Source organism: Bos indicus x Bos taurus, chromosome 13 (genome assembly GCF_003369695.1).
Source record: "Bos indicus x Bos taurus breed Angus x Brahman F1 hybrid chromosome 13, Bos_hybrid_MaternalHap_v2.0, whole genome shotgun sequence".
NCBI classification, from domain to species: domain Eukaryota; kingdom Metazoa; phylum Chordata; class Mammalia; order Artiodactyla; family Bovidae; genus Bos; species Bos indicus x Bos taurus.
This window is the reverse complement of record NC_040088.1, coordinates 53,000,757-53,020,961: the sequence shown is the minus strand read 5'-3', so window position 1 is coordinate 53,020,961 and position 20,205 is coordinate 53,000,757. Positions and strand designations below refer to the sequence as shown.

General features: G+C 39.7%; 1 protein-coding gene across 3 annotated transcripts in view; it reads right to left on the bottom strand.

Moving 5' to 3' along the window:
• MINDY3 (MINDY lysine 48 deubiquitinase 3) overlaps nucleotides 1-20,205 on the bottom strand; it is an 80,286-nt gene that overhangs the window by 27,706 nt on the left and 32,375 nt on the right. For all 3 annotated transcript variants that reach the window (XM_027559857.1, XM_027559859.1, XM_027559860.1), the window contains 2 exons: nucleotides 13,455-13,525; nucleotides 8,245-8,325 (listed from right to left, as the gene is read on the bottom strand). In XM_027559857.1, coding sequence (XP_027415658.1) covers nucleotides 8,245-8,325; nucleotides 13,455-13,525 — 152 coding nt within the window. The remainder of the gene's footprint in view (nucleotides 1-8,244; nucleotides 8,326-13,454; nucleotides 13,526-20,205) is intronic.

Sequence of the window (20,205 nt, the reverse complement as noted above, 5' to 3'; positions counted from 1 at the left end):
CAAAGAAGATATACAAATGGCCAAAGAGCATATAAAAAGATGATCAACATCATCAGTCATTAGGAAAATGTAAATCAAGCCACAACAACTACTTAATGCCCACTAGGATGGCAATACTAATAATGGGACAGTAACAAGTGTTGGCTCCAAGCCAGGCTTCAGCAATATGTGAACCGTGAACTTCCTGATGTTCAAGCTGGTTTTAGAAAAGGCAGAGGAACCAGAGATCAAATTGCCAACATCCGCTGGATCACGGAAAAAGCAAGAGAGTTCCAGAAAAGCATCTATTTCTGCTTTATTGACTATGCCAAAGCCTTTGACTGTGTGGATCACAATAAACTGTGGAAAATTTGGAAAGAGATGGGAATACCAGACCACCTGACCTGCCTCTTGAGAAATTTGTATGCAGGTCAGGAAGCAACAGTTAGAACTGGACATGGAACAACAGACTGGTTCCAAATAGGAAAAGGAGTTCGTCAAGGCTGTATATTGTCACCCTGCTTATTTAACTTATATGCAGAGTACATCATGAGAAACACTGGACTGGAAGAAGCACAAGCTGGAATCAAGATTGCCAGGAGAAATATCAATAACCTCAGATATGCAGATGACACCACCCTTATGGCAGAAAGTGAAGAGGAACTAAAAAGCCTCTTGATGAAAGTGAAAGAGGAGAGTGAAAAACTTGGCTTAAAGCTCAACATTCAGAAAACAAAGATTATGGCATCTAGTCCCATCACTTCATGGCAAATAGATGGGGAAACAGTGGAAACAGTGTCAGACTTTATTTTTGGGGGCTCCAAAATACTGCAGATGGTGACTGCAGCCATGAAATTAAAAGACGCTTACTCCTTGGAAGGAAAGTTATGACCAACCTAGATAGCATATTCAAAAGCAGAGACATTACTTTACCAACAACGGTCCGTCTAGTCAAGGCTATGGTTTTTCCAGTGGTCATGTATGGATGTCAGAGTTGGACTGTGAAGAAGACTGAGCGCTGAAGAATTGATGCTTTTGAACTGTGGTGTCGGAGAAGATCCTTGAGAGTCCCTTGGACTGCAAGGAGATCCAACCAGTCCATTCTGAAGGAGATCAGCCCTGGGATTTCTTTGGAAGGAATGATGCTAAAGCTGAAACTCCAGTACTTTGGCCACCTCATGCGAAGAGTTGACTCGTTGGAAAAGACTCGGATGCTGGGAGGGATTGGGGGCAGGAGGAGAAGAGGACAACAGAGGATGAGATGGCTGGATGGCATCACTGATTCTATGGACCTGAGTCTGGGTGAACTCCGGGAGTTGGTGATGGATAGGGAGGCCTGGCGTGCTGCAGTTCATGGGGTCGCAAAGAGTCGGACACGACTGAGTGACTGAACTGAACAAGTGTTGGCAAAGATGTGGAGAACTGGGAACCCTTGTTTACTGCTGGTAGGAATGTAAAATGGTATAGTCACTGGGAAGCAGCTTGGCATTTCCCCAAAAATTAAAACATAAAACTGCCATATAACCCAGCAATTCCAGTTCTAGATTGATACCAAACTCCCAAAAGAATTGAGAACAGGGACTCAAACAGGTCCTTGTGTAGCAATGTTCACTACAGTACTATTCACCGTAACCCCAGGCAGAAACAAACCACACATCCACTGATGAGTGGACACACTGTGTGACATGCACACAGTGGAGGATCATTCTTTCAGAAGAGGGCTGAAGCGCTGAGACAGGCTAACATAAGGATAAGCCTCAAGACACAAAAGGTGATATGCTGTATGATTCATTTATATGAAATATCCAGTACAGGGAAATTCATCGAGACCGAAATCAAACTGGTGGCTGCCAGGATTCCAGGCAGGAAGAATAGGGAGTAACTGCTAAATAGATCTGGGGTTTTACTTCAGGGTGATGAATATGTTTTAGTACTAGATAACAGGTGATGGCTACACAATATTGTGAAATGTGCCAAATATGGTTAATTTTGTTACATGAATTTTACCTCAGTTAAAAAATATCTATTTTGAAAATAAGTGGGAGAGAGACTGTTAATGAAAAGGGAGGAGGACTGAGATTTTTATAAAGGGTCCTAGGGAAGGCCTCACTAAGAAACTGACACTTGAATTCTGATCTGAAGTATAGAGTTCCATACCAAGGTCACAGGTGTGAGGCCTTGTACTAAGGCCATAGAGTCCCCCACCAAGGTCATCTCCCAGAACTGACTGAGCCCCATAGCAACCATTGCCATGAGTCCTCACATCCTTACCAGCCAGTTCCCTGGTAAAAATGCCCACTCAAGTACTCACCCTATAGCACCCTAACCAATCACCTAATGCCACCCTTTCAGCAAGAATTTTGTCTTGAGGCTACAGAAACTGACTACTAACCCACGAAAGGGGTCGGCTCTCTCTTGACAGGCCCACGATTCTAAGTCAGCTCTCCCTGGTCTGCCAGGTGGTCAGCCCACTGTGCTCACAGTGCCCTCATTATCTCAGCTCTTTGTTCTTAATAATAAAGTCACTCCCTTCTGAAATGCTCCATGTCTGGAGATTGTTTTCCAACCTGCGCTCGGATTGCCATGCACGACATGAAGGTAGGGAGGAATCCTTGATACAGACGTCCACTCCAAGATCCTAAAGGCAAGAGCAGGGGTGGAGGGCTTGTTTCCCGTTGGAGGTACAGGAAAAGCCACTGTGGCCAAGCAAGACAGGAGGGGAGAGGAGCAAGAAACACGCTTATAGGGCGCTGGGGAGTCTGATGAGCCGAGGGAGGGCTGAGGGGGTCACTCTAAGGACACTGGCTTTTACTCTTAGTGAAAAGGGAGCCAATGACATGAAGTGACTCCATTTAATAGGCTCATTCTATTGCTGAATTGAGAAGCTATTAAGCTCCATGAAGGGCAAGAGCATGCTCGTCAGTTAGGAAACTACTGCCACGACCTAGGGCAGAGCATTCTCCAATCTGTCTTTCAGTTCTTTCAGGAAGTTTTCGGTTTCTCTTCTGTCCTTCAAATGTCCTTTCCTCACGGCTTCAATAGTTTCATGGAGTTCATCGTAAATTCTCTTATGGTTCTTGGTTTTTTGCAATTTTCTTTTGATGCCTTCATTGTCCTACATTATCTCTAATCTTTTGAGCTCCTTTTCCCTATTTGTTCTGATTTCTGTTTTTCACATTAACATTTCTCAAATGTCTCATGATCCTTGGTGGTCTTTTAATATGTGAGAGACTAAAAAGCACTGTCTGTGTGGGCAGGCCTTGTAAACCTCACTGTGGGGTTATTTTGGCTGGGCCGTTTCACTGCAATATCTTGACCTTGTCAATGTAGCCAAAGAAAAATAAATGGCCTTAACCATGAGTAGCTGCATTTGACAAGCGCAAAGCTGTGGAGTTTTCTGAGGGTCTACGGTCTATTAAAAACACACATCTCATTAGACTTCTCACTCCTCACCTATCTCAATCTATCACCAAGTTCTGTCAACTCAGGAATAAATCTCTCAAATTTGTATACAGTTGATCCTTGAACAATGCAGGGGTTGGGGACACGGACCCTCAGCACAGTCAAAAACTCACAGGAAACTTAAAATTGGCCCTGTGTATTCACAGTTCCTCCGTATCTGTGGTTCTGTATCCACAGATTCAACCAACTGGAGATCCACCCAACCAGAAATTGTGTAGTATTTACTAATGAAAAAAAATCTATGTAAAATCAGTTCAAATCCACATTGTTCAAAGGTCAGCTGTACGTCTATCCATGTCTACCGTTGATACCTTGGATCAAACTACCTTTTGCTCATCAGGAAGTCTACAGGAGTCTTGTTTATCTAGTCCCTAGGATACCCTTCAGTGTCTGCTTTCTACAGTTAGCCAGAGTGAGTTTTTTCAAAATGTACTTTTAGTCCTGTTCCCTTCCTTCCTATCTCTCCCTCAAACTACTCCCAGCACCGATTTTTAAACTCCAGTGGCTGCCCTTACTCTTAGAAGAGCGTGCACAGGCTGTCTACCTTTGCAGCTTCCTCCTGCCCCCACCTCCAAGCCTCAGGGCTCCCCTTCTCTTTCAGCTGTTCGCACCACAGTCCTTTCTTCTGCAGTGATTTGCTTGCTCCAACTATTTTCCCTGTGGGAACTGCTTTTTTCCCTTTCCCTGTAGCTTAATTTTACTGATGCCTCAGGGCTCATTTTCAACATCAATTCCTCAAGGAGACATCCCTAATCTTCCTCTAATCTACCTTTAGAGACCTGTGCTTTGTCAGCACCCATCACAGCTTTAATTTTTTAAGTGTGACTCTTTGATTAATGCCTCCTCCATGAGAATGCACACATCCATAACAGGCGCCTAATCTATTTTTTCCTCACCACTGTATTCACAGCACCTGGCATAATGCCAGGCACATAGTAAATAAACCCTGTAAATATGTAAGAAATGGGTACATACGTAAATGAAGAGAACTGCGACTATAATCACTCCCAGTGTATAAGTCACATGAGAAAGTCTATTGCTTTTCAAAGGCATTTTATTGGGTTGGCCAAAAAATTCATTTGGGTTTCCTGTAACAGCTTATGGAAAAGCCTAACAAACTTTCTGGCCAACCCAACACAATGCCAAATTACAGACTGCCTTTAAAATCATGACCTTAAAACATGCTTTTTAAATAGTATTTCATCATAATCAGTACAAAGAAGTCAGCGTACACAAAATACTTTTCCTGACAAACAGGTTTTGTAGAAAAAGGTATCAATATTCTCTTTAAGTTTTGGGGGAGGGAGACAGAGGGGAAATTGTGTTATTTCAGGTTAGGAACATACGAGTGAATAAACCTACCAAAAACAAATCAAAAACAATAACAAAAATAAATTCACTGCCAAAATCACTTACTCAAATATATAAATATCCAAGAAAGTATGATCAAATAACAGATCTTATTGTAATGTAAAAACCAACAAAGTTTACAATATTACCTAAATGGCAAACACTACATGAATAAAATTTTGAAAAATTTAAATTTGGACCCAGTAAATATTATCAAGTGTTATTAATACTGGGCTTCCCTGGTGGCTCAGATGGTAAAGAATCTACCTATAATACAGGAGACCTAGGTTTGTTCCATCCCTGGGTTGGGAAGATTCCCTGGAAGAGGGCATGGTAACCCACTCCAGTATTCTTGCCTGGAGAATCCCCATGGACAGAGGAGCTGGCGGGCTGCAGTCCATGGGGTTGCAAGGAGTCGGACACAACAGAGACTGAGCACATTATTAATATCATTTACCATTTACATGTTCTTCCAGCTTTGTAACAGTTTATTTCAAAGGGAAAAATTCTTTACATGTAACTTTTTAAAGATACCATGTGCAAGCAATCCAAATTCAATTGCTCTAAAATTCACTGAAAAAGAAGTACCATGCTTTTAAGAGGCTTCAGAGTGAGTCATGAAAAAACATTTTTAGAAGATATAAATGTCACTGGAACCTAAATGTGGGAAATTTGTGCAAAGGCTTTATTCATGAAACTAATGAATTCCCTATACTTTGATGGACAGGGAAGCCTGGAGTGCTGCAGTCCATGAGGTCGCAGAGAGTCAGACACGACTGAGCAACTAAACTACACAAAGGTAAGTGTAAAAACAATTAGCACAAAATTTAATTAAGAGTTCTAAAAGAGAGATAAGGTATTTGAAATATACAAATTGAATAATTTCTAACAGCAGAAGAACCTAAAATCTTAACATAAACTTCTATAATCACTTTAAATTTACATGCACTTTCCTATTAGGATTATTAGTAGCTTTGAGGATGTATATAAATGAAGACAGATTCAAAACCTTGACTGGACTTCCCTGGTGGTGCAGTGGTTAAGAATCCACCTGCCAACGCAGGGGACATGGGTTGAATCCCTGATCCAGGAAGACCCCACATGCTGTGGGGCAACTCAGCCTGTGCTCTAGAGCCTGGGCTCCACAACGAGAGAAGCCACTGCAATCAAAGCCGGCGTACCCCAACGAAGGGTGACCCCAACTCATCCCAACCAGAAAAAGCAACATGTAGAAACGAAGACCCAACGCAGCCAAAAACAAACAAAGGTTGAAAAATCTTGACTGATTTCCACAGTGTACACTGAGTGTGTTTTGAGGCCTACATACAACGGGTGTTGCAGGGGTCTTTGTTTTTTCTCTATATATGTACCTCATGAGTCCAATTCAACTCTTCACTGCATGTGGCTGAGGTCTGTGGATAAGAAAATCAATGAGAGTCCCTGCCCCACACAAGGCTCACTACTGACCAGGAGCCATGAGACAAAAGGCTTGAGGGGAACAACTGTGCATCTTGGGAATGACAAAGGGAACTTCATTGGCAACAACAAAGCAAACCAGGACAGGTAGGGGGCAGTGTGTATTTCACAGAATGGTGCGTACTCCCACGACACTCTCGACATACCTGATATCAATGCTTGAAAACAGAATGTCTGCACTGTTACATAGCTCAACCGACACTGTTGCTTGTATTAATCTCCCATGAAATCTTTTCTGCTATTTTGACAACAAAATCATTTCTTAAATATCACTCATAAAATTTAAGATTTAAAATAGTTTTATCTTCAAGGTTCTACTGTAGGACCTTGGTCCTACAGGAAACTCTGTAGGTCCATAGGAAACTCTACTCAATGCTATGCGGCAGCCTGGATGGGAGGGGAGTTTTGGGGAGAGTGGATACATGTATATGTATGGCTGAGTCCCTTTGCTGTGCCCCTGAAACTATCACAACATTGTTAATCAACTATATACTCCAATACAAAATAAAAAGTTAAAATTAAAAAACACATTTTATCTGTCTTTTGTATTTCATAGAATTTAATAGTTTTCCTAACGCTAAAGAATAGGGCTGTGATAAAAATAATAACTGACTTGAAAACACATTTCTGTATGTGAACTGGAACTGTTTTCCTTTTCTGGAAATTTATAACACTTGACACTAAAATTAGTCAAATGATGAAATCTTCAGTCAGGGAATTAGGTGTTTAGTTTCTGCAGGTTACACTTGCTTTTAACGTCTTCCTCTCTACTTCAGGAGGGAAATGAACAGCAAAAGCTGTCAGATGAAATACAACAAATCAGTAAGATCTGTACTTTTCAATTGTATTTATAGCTTTCCCTGTAAGGAAAGGTTAAGCCTGTATCTGCCACTAAAACCACTTGCTGGATGTTTGCCAGCACAATAAAAATACAGTAATAAATAATGAAACAGATCCACTAAACCTAGCACTGTCAGTTTAGTCTTTAGTACAATTTATATAATTCATACTTCTTACAACAGACACAAATAAAGAACACTAACAAGTACAAGCTGAAAGAGCACGCAGAGTGATCAGCAAAGTGCAACAGGATTAAGAAACATCAAAAATAGAATTCTTTATTTTCTCCCTTTAGTCCAACATCTAGCACGTCTATGCAGGCATACCAGAATAATGAAAAAGGCAATGATGATGACGATGATGACAGCTAAGATTTACTGGGCATTTAACATGTACTAGGTTCTGCTAAATGTTTTATATTTAAGCCTGACAACAATCCTAAGAACAAGATCCTATTTCTAAATCCTATTTTAAAGACATGGGCGAAGAGGCTGAGCCATGTTGGAAGTGGCAAGGCTGGGATGGTAACAAAGGCTTCTGAATTCAAAGCTCTAAACCAGTCAATTGTGGGAAGAGAAAGATTATAAAGCCTTGGATTTAGCAACACTTTTCTGGGGGCAAAAATTTTAAACACATTCAAATGGATTTAACCTAGTTCGATATTGTTATACTATATATACTAAAACGGTGGAAATATTCCATCCTAAAAGAGCAACTGAATTCTAAATCATTGAACTATTAATAAATTTCAAAATATTTTCCTAGATGTTGTAACTAAAACTATTTTATATCACATAAATTAGATTTTTATCCTCTAGAAAATAGTAACTCAAAACATTTAATTTCAATTATTTTCACCATAACACAGTGATTTCTGAAAAAAATCAGAAGTCAAACTTGTAAAGTTGGTAACGATAAAGAAATTATAACTAAATCATGACAGACTTGACTGAAATGATCCCAAAACTAGAGCAGGACAATCGTATAAGCAGTATGATCCTTTAGTATTGCTTTTTTAGATTTTGAAACAATCCACTGAACTCTGTATAAAGATTCAAACTAAATATGGATGTAATATTACCTGTTTGCCTGATGTCAAACTTAAAAACAACAACAAAGAGATCCTGCAAAGCATACCTTGGCAAAAAACACGGTCAGGTGAGTTTCACTGCCAACAATCCAAATAGGGAATTTTGGAGATTTCAAGTAAGAGCCAACCTAGAACAAAGGTAGTAAAATAAGTAAAAGAAAATTTTATATTGCCTGTTAAATATTTACCAACAAATGCTTGAAGCATCACTAAAGTGCCTAATTCATATTTAAATGGAATAATGGGATTGTGCCAGAATGCCTTACCCATAAAGGTCAAACGTTAAATGTAAAAATGAGTGTTATAAAGACTGTCAGGGCAAAGCTTATACTGCATCATTCCACTAGAATAATAATAATAATAATACAGATTTAACACAGCAAAAAAGAAATTAGTGTAACCCTAAGAATCATTCTCATGTCTCACTGAAAATCTTAGATAAAATTTAGGCCACTTCTAGGAATTTCAGCTTGGTACTTCAAACTCTAAAACTATAAATCTGATGATAATTACTTTATCAGGAAAATAATCATAAATTAACAAGTGAGTAGATACATGAATAAATAAGAGAAAAAGCCTTAAGAACATCCTGTCTTCAAAGAACTTAGAGCAATATAATAAATAGACTCTCTAAAGCAAAATACATACTTCCATCTAGGAATAGTAAAGAATCCTTCACTTGATTCTTTATGGCAGGAAGTAAGTTCAAAGTTACACAATATTAATTCTCTCTAAAATACATTAAAAAGTTATATGTTATAGCCTGCCTCCAAGGTTACACACTTAACCTATAAAAACAATAGCACCGAAAATTTAAGGGTATCATTTTTGTGTGACAGAGAAAAAGCAAGCTTAAAATTCAACAGGTGAAAAACTGACTTGTGAAATCTGACCATGTTCACATCAGTCACTCACACTGTTAGATGGACAAGGACTCTGAAAAACAAGTAACCTTACCAATTACATTTGCTGAGTTTTCTTTTCTCACACAGGCCTTCACCCGCCCCCCAACCCCCACTGGAGCTGGGAAATCCCAAGTGGCTACTTGCAGCGGTCAGTCAGGGTCAACTATTCATCACTGAGCGGCCAAAAGCCTCGCCATGGTGTCCTGTTTTCAACCACCTTATTGTGACCATTAGGAGGGCAGTGGGAGAGTAAAACTATTTTTTGATCTGTGATGGGAGACATGAGCTGGATGTGCTAATCACAATGAACAACCAGTAGAGGAGGAAGGGTGATCTGAGGACAATACAGAAGATAACAGTAAAAGGAAAAGGAGAAGACAAAGCTTATCAGAGATTCAGAATTGAGGGATTTCAGAGGTTTTCGGCCAAGTCCGTCCATTCTACATAAGGAAACCAGAAGATACACAGGATCAGTGCCTGGTCTGAATTCAAACAGCTAACTAGCAGAGAGTCGGAATTAAAACTCATGTTTTCTGACACATAATGTGGCAGCTCTCCATTACATCATGCTACCTCTTGTGATGCAAAGTTTAGACATTGTTTAATTCCTCTTCTAGAAAAAGTGGGCATGTATCAGTGTGTAAGCGTGTGTGTGTGTTAAGGTAGAAGTAAAAAAAATGAGGATAAAATTATATACAGTGGCATCAAAGGGTAAATGAATGCTGAACTCATGCAGTGTTTTGTAATAATAAAAATAAATAAATTGAAAGGGCATAAATAGTGCACCCCCCCTTTGGAAAACAGTTCGCCAGTTCCTCCAAAAATTATGCAGATACCATGTGATCAAGTAATTTCATTCCTGGGTACACACCCAAGAGAAACAGCACCATGTCCACAAAACACTCATGTTCACAGTAGTATTATACATTATTATGTTAGTATTATATATTAATGTTCATAGCAGTATTATTCATAAGAGTCAAAAATCAGAAACAATCTAAATGTCCATCAACTACTAAAGAGAAAAACAAAATTGATATAAATTGATAAATCATACAAAAGAATATTATTTGGTCATAAAAAAGAAATTAAGTACTAATACACAGGAATGAACAATGGAAACATTATGCTAAGTGAAAGAAGCCGCCAGACATGAAAGGCCACATACTGTTCGATTCCATTTAGATGAACTATCCAGAAGAGGCAAAGCTTCAGCGTCAAAAAGGCGCCAGTGGCTGGCAAGGAATGAGGAAATGACAGCTAAAGCGTGTAGAGGATCTTGGAGTGAGGAAATGTACTGAAATTAGATAGTGGTCATGATGGCAGAGGCTTGTGAATACACAAAAAAACCCACTGAATTATATACTTTAAAATGGTGAATTTTATGGCATCGGAGTTCTATATCTACTTTTTTTTTTAAAGTGCACACCCCAAAGCACTCAGAGTCAACCTTTCATCTCAGTACACTCTCATAGACACATGCACACAGGAGCTGGAGACAGGGAGAGAGAAAGAGAGCCAGAGAGCCAGAGAGAGACTGTTTCCTTTGTCTTAATGAATGCATATGATAAAAGTAATATGAAATTGATCATTTTAACTCTAAAGGGCAATTTGCTACACTATCAAAGAAAAGGAAAACATTCAGACACAAAATCCATTAACAACACAATTATTTCCTTACTGCTGTTTCTCTAAATGTTTGATAAAAAGTATATAATTCCAAGTATACATATTTTTTCAGAAGGACAGCTATAATTATATACAGATGAGCACCACAGTGTAAGAGTTTTATTTTTCTTCTTTTGTAAATGCTTATCTTCACTTAGTTTCGAGGTCCTCACTAGGGGCTCGTCAGCTTCCTTTAAAAAAGGCAGCTGATGAAGTCCAAACCTCCCTGATATGTCTCCCACACTCCAGGCCACCATGCATGGCCCTAATCGCCTTGGAGCCCGGTACCAGACAAGGGATGACTCCCAAGCCCCAGAGCCCACTGAATCTATTCAAACCAGCCAGCCCACAGTGGGGCCAGGCATGGCTTGCACGGCCCCCCAGCCAACTCCACACCAGTTCCCATAAGGAAGCTGCTCTCAGGCCTGCAGTCTACTAGTGCCTTGTCTACAGGTCTCCTTCTCTCCCTGGCCCTGTCTTGGAGCTTTCTCTTGTTTACAGCTGTAAGTAACAGAAGTGTTCTGCCTTTCATCTATCTGAGCATCTGTGTGCTGTATCCTACCATAAGAAATATCTTTAAACCCTAGAAAACACCACCAATACTGCTAGAACACTAGACCGGTAATACTAGGGCAGTACTAAGGCAGTAATACTGGGGTAACAGGAGACTATACAGCAGCTAATGACTTCCCACTATGATCTTAGGCAGAAAACAAACATTCCTCTGTTCTACCTAACTGTTAAAGAAAATCAAATGTGCATATTTAGAAGAGCTCACCATTGTGGTGAAACTGTCTGCTCATTCATTCAACAAATGTTTACTGAGCATCTAATATGTACCCAGAAAGACAATGTGACTGCTTTCATAGAGTTAATATTCCATTAAGGGCAATAGAAAAATTCAAGATTAAAAAAAAAAAAAAAAAGATAACTAAGCCAACAAAAAAGGTCATTACAAAGTGATTATTCCTACAAAAAAATGTGAAAAGAGTCAGTGGGAAATGGTCCAGGAAAAGGCCCTTAAGGTACCATCTGAGTTAGGGCTTGAAGGAGAGAGGAGTGATCCATTCAGCTGGAGTATTCCAGGCAGAAATGAAAGAAGTATAAAGATTCATCAGGTAAGGGCTTGTTGTTTAGTCGCTAAGTCATGACTGACTCTCTGCAATCCCGTGGACTGCAGCCCACCTAGGTCCCTCTGTCCATGGGATTTCCCGGCAAGAAAACCGGAATGGGTTGCCATTTCCTTCTCCAGGGGATCTTTCCAACCCAGGGAAGGTAAGGGCTTGGCACGTATGAAGAACTGACAAGAGACAGTGTGGCTGGAGGACAGAGAATCCAGACCATCAGGGCCTTAAGGCCACAGGGTGAAGATTTCAGAACATATCACCTTCACTCTCTATCCTCCTGCAAAACACACACCGTGCACTTTTTAGAAAACAGCTTCATTGAAGTATCTTTGACATACAAAAACAACATATTTAAGGTGGACAACTTGATGTTTTAATACATGTATATACTGTAAAAAGATCACCACAATCAAGCTAATTAACACCCATTATCTCTATCTAGTCGTCATTTTTTTATGTGCATACACAGTCACACTTTTGGGAATATGAATGGTTGTTTGTGGATGTGTTGGGGAGGAGACACAGCTTTATTCCCTGGTTGCTAGACTGCCTCAGGATAGCTTTAGCTTGTGTAACTGAAGTCACTAAAAATGTAAGAGTTACTACTGTTTGACAGGACAATTACTATTAATGAATAAAGGCAGGATGAAGTCATTTGATCATCATGTCCATATCATCCCTGTGCAAGTGTTGTCATGAAAGGCGAATGTTGTCTAGTAAAAAAGAAAGGAAATAGAGGAAGGAGAGGAAGGGAGGGGATGGAGGATGAGGAAGATGAGGAAGGCAGGCAGGCAGGCAGGAAAGGACTGTTACTGTTACTAAAAATAATCACCACCACTAGAACCACTGCTATGGAACCACCATTCTAAACTGGAAAAGAATAGGAGATCTACTTCTTTTTCCAAAATCAGAACATCTTATTAAATGCAAATCATTAATGATTTAAACTCCATTTAAAACTATTTGGAATATCCATAGTAATTTCAGATTATGCAGGAAAAGTAGTGAGATATGTATCAAAAAGTGAGAACTTCATGGTAGCTTCTAATCCTAGCACATGTGTTAAGAGTTTAATGCTGTGAAATGCTTGGGTCTTTCTACTTTTAGTGTGAAATCATTTTTCAGATGAAATAGACAAAAGTTAGAATTTCAGGCATTTAGCTAATTGTTTTACTATGCCTGACAAAATATTACCAGTTGTTTCAGTGAAACATATTGTTAGTATGGAAGATCAAATAGGACATTCTCTCCCCTCAGTTTATCAAAAGCTTTATTTATATTCAATAATGGATATCTGTTTTCATAAATTATTTCAAAGTGGGTTCTGCCTCTGACCCTCAAAAGGAATGAGCCTAAAAAAATAGGAAACTCAGCATGATCGGCCAGCTTAACTCTATCCTTGATAAGCCTGTCAGTTCAGAAAGGGTGATGAAAAAGGAATTGAGAGTATACACTATCAGCAGTAAACTAAAATATGCTGTCATAGGAGAAAAATGCTCTCTGTAACAGTGGACAAGTGAATAAAAACCATTCAAAGGACCTTAAAAATCAACTTACTTTACAGTATCTTAAAGCTTCCATGAGTGTTAAGAATCCTACAGCAGCTTGTTCATGTATACCAAGAAGTTCTGCAACAAAAAAGTCAGCAATGCATTAGCATACAGATCTGAAAAGTACTTCAATATAAATACATATGTACACATACATATATATGTTCTACACCAAAACTTTTACCCAAAATTGTACCTTAAAAGTCTAGCATATATTTACTGTTAAGAGTTCACATCAAGTCACCGTGATAGTCCTATTCATTATAAAATACCAATAGATTAGGTAATAGAGCCTTTGTATGTACATTAAATGCATTTATAAAACTTTATATTCAATGTTAACTTTTGATAGACATTTGATACCTTCCCTTTCTCCTCTAAATAAACACAAGCAGCAGCTTAAGACTGTGGAAATAATGAAGAACAGAACACAGTACCTGCTTTACAAAGGCTAGTGTTAGTCGCTCAGTTGTGTCTGACTCTTTGCGACCCCATGGGCTGTATGTAGTCCACTAGGCTCCTCTGTCCATGGGATTCTCCAGGCAAGAATACTGGAGTGGGTAGCCATTCCCTTCTCCAGGGAATCTTCCAACCCAGGGATTGAACCCAGGTCTCCTACATTGCAGGCAGACTCTTTACCCACTGAGCTACGAGGGAAACCCTTACAAAGGCTAAGAGCTTATCAAAGGAGACAGATGAGAAAACTTGTGCTCTTTGTTTAGATGAACACACACATCTTACAGTGGTGTTAAGAGCATCTGTTCACTGTGTTAGTGTCAGTGAGTCAGTTCAGTCGCTCAGTCGTGTCCGACTCTTTGCGACCCCATGAATCGCAGCACACCAGGCCTCCCTGTCCATCACCAACTCCCGGAGTTCACTCAGACTCACGTCCATAGAGTCAGTGATGCCATCCAGCCATCTCATCCTCTGTCGTCCCCTTCTCCTCCTGCCCCCAATCCCTCCCAGCATCAGAGAGTTTTCCAATGAGTCAACTCTTCGCATGAGGTGGCCAAAATACTGGAGTTTCAGCTTTAGCATTGTTCCCTCCAAAGAAATCCCAGGGCTGATCTCCTTCAGAATGGACTGGTTGGATCTCCTTGCAGTCCAAGGGACTCTCAAGGGTCTTCTCCAAGACCACAGTTCAAAAGCATCAATTCTTCGGCACTCAGCTTTCTTCACAGTCCAACTCTCACATCCGTACATAACCACTGGAAAAGCCATAGCCTTTACTAGACGGACCTTTGCTGGCAAAGTAATGTCTCTGCTTTTCAATATGCTATCTAGGGTGCTCATAACTTTTCTTTCAAGGAGTAAGCGTCTTTTAATTTCATGGCTGCAATCACCATCTGCAGTGATTTTGGAGCCCCCCAAAATAAAGTCTGACACTGTTTCCACTGTTTCCCCATCTATTTGCCATGAAGTGATGGGACCAGATGCAGGTGCATGCAAGTGTTAACATCTGAGTTGAATCCTGAAGCATATGTAGGAATTTTCCAGGCCAAGAAGAGGATAAGAAGATAATTTAAAGAGAAGAAATGGCAAAGAAGTATGAAAAATCAATGTATTCAAGGGGTAAAAAATTTGTCAAAGCTTCCTTAAAGGTTTCTAGCCTGGGGAACCTGATAAATGGTGACTGACTGAGAGAGAGAATAAAGAATTAGGTTCTAAAGTGGTATGAAGAGAGAGCGTGAGTTTGGTTTTAGACTAGAATTCAGTGACCTTGAGGACTTCTAGAGAGAGATGGGTACATTACTAGAAGTAAGGTTCAGGAACATGGAAAAAGAGGTCAGAACTGGATACAAAGCTTTAGGGAATCATCAGCATGATCATGGAAATGGATAAGAGCAGAAAAAGCACAGAAAATGAAAAGACAGACTATTCCACATCAGAAATGTAACTATAATGGTAATAAATTCTTTTCATACACTACAGCTTTCAGCTAAAGTACATTAAGTATCAGGATAATAGTAACTTGGGTAACAGTAATTTGGGACCATACATATTTCTAAAAAGAATATTTTTTCTAGTAAAAAATTATGTCCACTATAAACACAACATATATTTAACTCTACACCCTTTTTACTATTTGGTTATGTATCGTCCATTTTCCTGTAGGATATCATGTTTTTATCAATTAATGTAATAATGTCAACTTATTTGCTTTGTTGTAAATATTTGACTATGTATCCTTAAGCACAACATCTAAATGTGTATACCAAGAATCGGTTGTTTAAGCTTTAATTTTTGTAAATTCAAAATTAATAGAAGGCATGTATACACACAGTTTGTATTTTTCACTAGCTTCTTACAGGCTCAGAGGAGACACAGCTACAGTTTCCAAGTTTTGCTTAGAATTCTCAGGGATGTCTAAGTTGCTTTTAGACTTATTTCTCTGTCTTAATTTTTAACAACCCCAAAAACAGTGATTATTATTTTCTTATAAACCAAATATGCAAAAGCTTTTTTGGATTCTCAATAATGTTTAATAACGTAAAGGTCATGAGACCAAGAAATCTGAAAATCGTTGGCATAGCATTCAGACCAAAAAGAGAAAGTGAGGGTTAGCAACCCAGATAGGAAGAGATGGTACCCCATAGCCTTTCAAATTTTTTCTTCCTCTTCATTCTGAAAATTAAGGAGCACTAAATATTCTCAAGTTCAAATAATACATGTTAAGAAACTATTTCACGTTTTAATTTCTAAAATCAGTTACCACCACCTAGTGTTATGACTTGATTACTACATCATCTATTTCCTTACAGATGTCTGGAATACTATATTTATAATATCATGCTACTAAATACACCAAATCAGCTTTCAAAACTCTTGAATAATGAATTATTCAGATGCAGTCAGTAATCACATGTTTAGCCATGTTGTTTGAATGGTAATATTGTAAATGGTAAAATGTATCATTCCTATGTACTTAAAATTTTTATCTTATTTTGATAGCTAAAGTGCATCATTAATAATATTATTGTACAAAGTTATAATTACAGTGAAGACATACTATTCTCACATATTAAAATTTACAGAATTTAGTTACACTAACTATACTTTTCTCACTAAGTCTCCAAGAAATCTGTTTAAGTTTGCAGAAAATTCTAATAATTCTGTCATTATATTTCAGAACTTTCTCTTGTTTTTAGCCTAGCAATTAAAACTAACCATGATTAAGTGTCTATCCACCTTTGTGTTCAGTCAGTCAGACTGTATCAAATTGTAGTTTCATATATTCACGAGTTTGCTTCTCCATACCCTTCTCTGCTCCCTGCTATCACTTCGCACTACTGTCAGGGTGTCTAAAGAAGTCCTTCTTAGGCCTTTCAAACTTGATACTGACTTGGAAAGCACATACTTGCACTATATTTATTTAACAAACACCCTGAGGGCCAGTATTGAAAAGAACAATGTTAAGCACAGTGTGGGAATACAAAGGCATCACCAGGACTACGAAGACAAAGAAGAAACTCTCTGCAAACTATGTATCTAATGAGGGGTTAACACCTAAAACATACAAGGAATTCCTAAAACTCACCGTTAAAAAAAACAAAAAAAGTAACTCCCCAAACCAAACAAATTGCTAAACAAAAAAATCTGGGCTAAAGACTTAGACATTTCTCTAAAGAAAACATACAAATGGCCAACAGTATATGAAAAGATGCTGAATATCAATACCCCCAATCATCAGAGAGGAGGAAATCAAAACCACAATGTTAGGATAACCATTCTCAAAATCAGAAAAGATAAGTAGTAAGTGCTGGGGAGGATGTGTAGAATCCTTGTTCACTGTTGGTGGGAATCTAACATGAAAAACAGGATGCAGGTTCCCCCCCAAAATTAAAAATAGAACCACTGTATGATCGGCAATGGCACCCCACTCCAGTACTCTTGCCTGGAAAATCCCATGGATGGAGGAGTCTGGTGGGCTGCAGCCCATGGGGTCGCTAAGAGTTGGACACGACTGAGCGACTTCACTTTGACTTTTCACTTTCATGCACTGGAGAAGGAAATGGCAACCCACTCCAGTGTTCTTGCCTGGAGAATCCCAGGAATGGGGGAGCCTGGTGGGCTGCCGTCTATGGGGTCACACAGAGTTGGACACGACTGAAGCGACTGAGCAGAGCATGATCCATCAGTTCCACCTCTGTGTATTTAATTGAAAAGAGTGAAATGAGGATCTCAAAGAGATACCACATTCCCATGTTCATTGCCGCACTGTTCACAACAGCTGAGAAACAGACAACCTAAATGTCTAGCAACGAATGAATGAAGAAAGCGTGCAACATCCATACAAAGGATTACCATTCAGACTTACAAAAGAAGGAAATCTTATCGTATGTGCACATACATGAACCTTGAGGACCTTAGGCTAACTGACGTTCGCCAGTCACAGAAGGAGAAACATCGCATGATTCTACTGAGATGAGGTATCTAAAACAAACTCAGAAGCGGAAAGTAGAATGGTGCTGATAGGGGGTAGAGGAGGAGGAAATGGGGAGAGGCTATTCTACAGAGAGAAGAGTTTCAGTTACATAAGACAAATAAGATTTGCTGTACAATCTCATACCTATAAATAATACCATACTCTAAAAATTCGTTGCAAGGGTAGATCTCATGTTAAATGTTCTTACTACAATTTAAAAAAAGTCAAATTCCCCACCTCCGCCAAAAAAAAAAAAACTCAACAGTAGGTGACAATGTAGAATGTGATAAGTATGATGAAGGCAAAATGCTCAGAGACCAGACAGATGACCAGCAGCTGTGGGTCTCAGGGGACTCCTGGGGACAGCACAAGCAGTGGCAGCTGAAGGATTGGCCGAGCAGAGATGGGAGGGATAGAAGTCTTCAGGCACAAGGAGCAGCATGCACAAAGAAATGAAAGTAAGTAGCATGATTCTGTGCAAGCATCGATAAGTTCGTGAGGGCTGAAAATATAAGCTGGGGTGAAACTATGTAAGGTCACTGAGTAAGTAAACAATCTACACACAATGGAGTATTACTCAGCCATAGAAATGAATGAAACTGTACCATTTGCAGAGACGTGGATGGAACCAAAGACTGTCATACAGAGTGAAGTCAGTCAGAAGAAGAAAAACATCAAATAGTAATGCATATATGTGGAACCCAGAAAAATGGTACACCTGTGTCTTATCTAAAAGCAGAACTAGAGACACAGAAGTAGAGAACAAACTTATGGTTACCACGGGGGGAAGGAGGGTGGGATGAATTGAGAGACTGGGATAGACATATATACACTACTATGCGTAAAATAGATAACTAATTTAATGAGAACCTACTGTATAGCAAAGGGAACTCTGCTTGATGCTCTGTGGTGATCTAAATGAGAAGGAAATCTAAAAAACAGGGGATACATGTATATGTACAGCTGATTATGATATAGCAGAAACTAACATCACTGTAAAGCAACTATACTCCAATAAAAATTTAAAAAAGAATCTATAGTTTAAAAATGGAGGGGGGAGGCTTTTTTAATAATGCTGGAATACCTAAAATTTTTAAAAATACCAAAAAAGGCTTGGTTCATCTCACTTACAGGTAAGGGTACATGCACTTTGAGCCATGAACTTTGTGAAATCTACTTTTGAAGTGAAGAGCTTTTTAAAAACCCACTAACTGGTTGTTATATTCCTGAGAAGTCAGGTTGCTACAGAGTTGGCATCTAGCCAGGGTTGCCAATTTCAGCCAATAAGAATACAATATGCCCAGTTGTATTTAAATTTCAGATACAAAATTAAAATTTTCAGTATAAGTATACTCCAAATACTAAACAAGACATACTCCCACTAAAAAGGATTGCTTATTTGAAATTCAGATTTAACTGGGAGCTCTGCATTTTATCTGGGGTGTGTGTGTGTGTGTGTCCCCAGTATCTAGGGGGGGGGGTGTGTGTGTGTGTGTGTGTCCCCAGTATCTAGGGGTGTGTGTGTGTGTGTGTGTGTGTGTGTGTGTGTCCCCAGTATCTAGGGTGTGTGTGTGTGTGTGTGTGTGTGTGTGTGTGTGTGTGTGTCCCCAGTATCTAGGGGGTGTGTGTGTGTGTGTGTGTGTGTGTGTCCCCAGCATCTAGGGGTGTGTGTGTGTGTGTGTGTGTGTGTGTGTGTGTGTGTGTCCCCAGTATCTAGGGGGGGGGTGTGTGTGTGTGTGTGTGTGTGTGTGTGTGTGTCCCCAGTATCTAGGGTGTGTGTGTGTGTGTGTGTGTGTGTGTGTGTGTGTCCCCAGTATCTAGGGGTGTGTGTGTGTGTGTGTGTGTGTGTGTGTGTGTCCCCAGTATCTAGGGTGTGTGTGTGTGTGTGTGTGTGTGTGTGTGTGTGTGTGTCCCCAGTATCTAGGGGTGTGTGTGTGTGTGTGTGTGTCCCCAGTATCTAGGGGTGTGTGTGTGTGTGTGTGTGTCCCCAGTATCTAGGGGGTGTGTGTGTGTGTGTGTGTGTGTGTGTGTGTCCCCAGTATCTAGGGGTGTGTGTGTGTGTGTGTCCCCAGTATCTAGGGGGTGTGTGTGTGTGTGTGTGTGTGTGTGTCCCCAGTATCTAGGGGTGTGTGTGTGTGTGTGTGTGTGTGTGTGTGTGTGTGTGTCCCCAGTATCTAGGGTGTGTGTGTGTGTGTGTGTGTGTCCCCAGTATCTAGGGGGGGTGTGTGTGTGTGTGTGTGTGTGTGTCCCCCTCAGCAGTGTCCAACTCTTTGTGACCCCATGGACTGTAGCCTGCCAGACATCTCTGGAAATTTCTCCAGGCAAGAATACT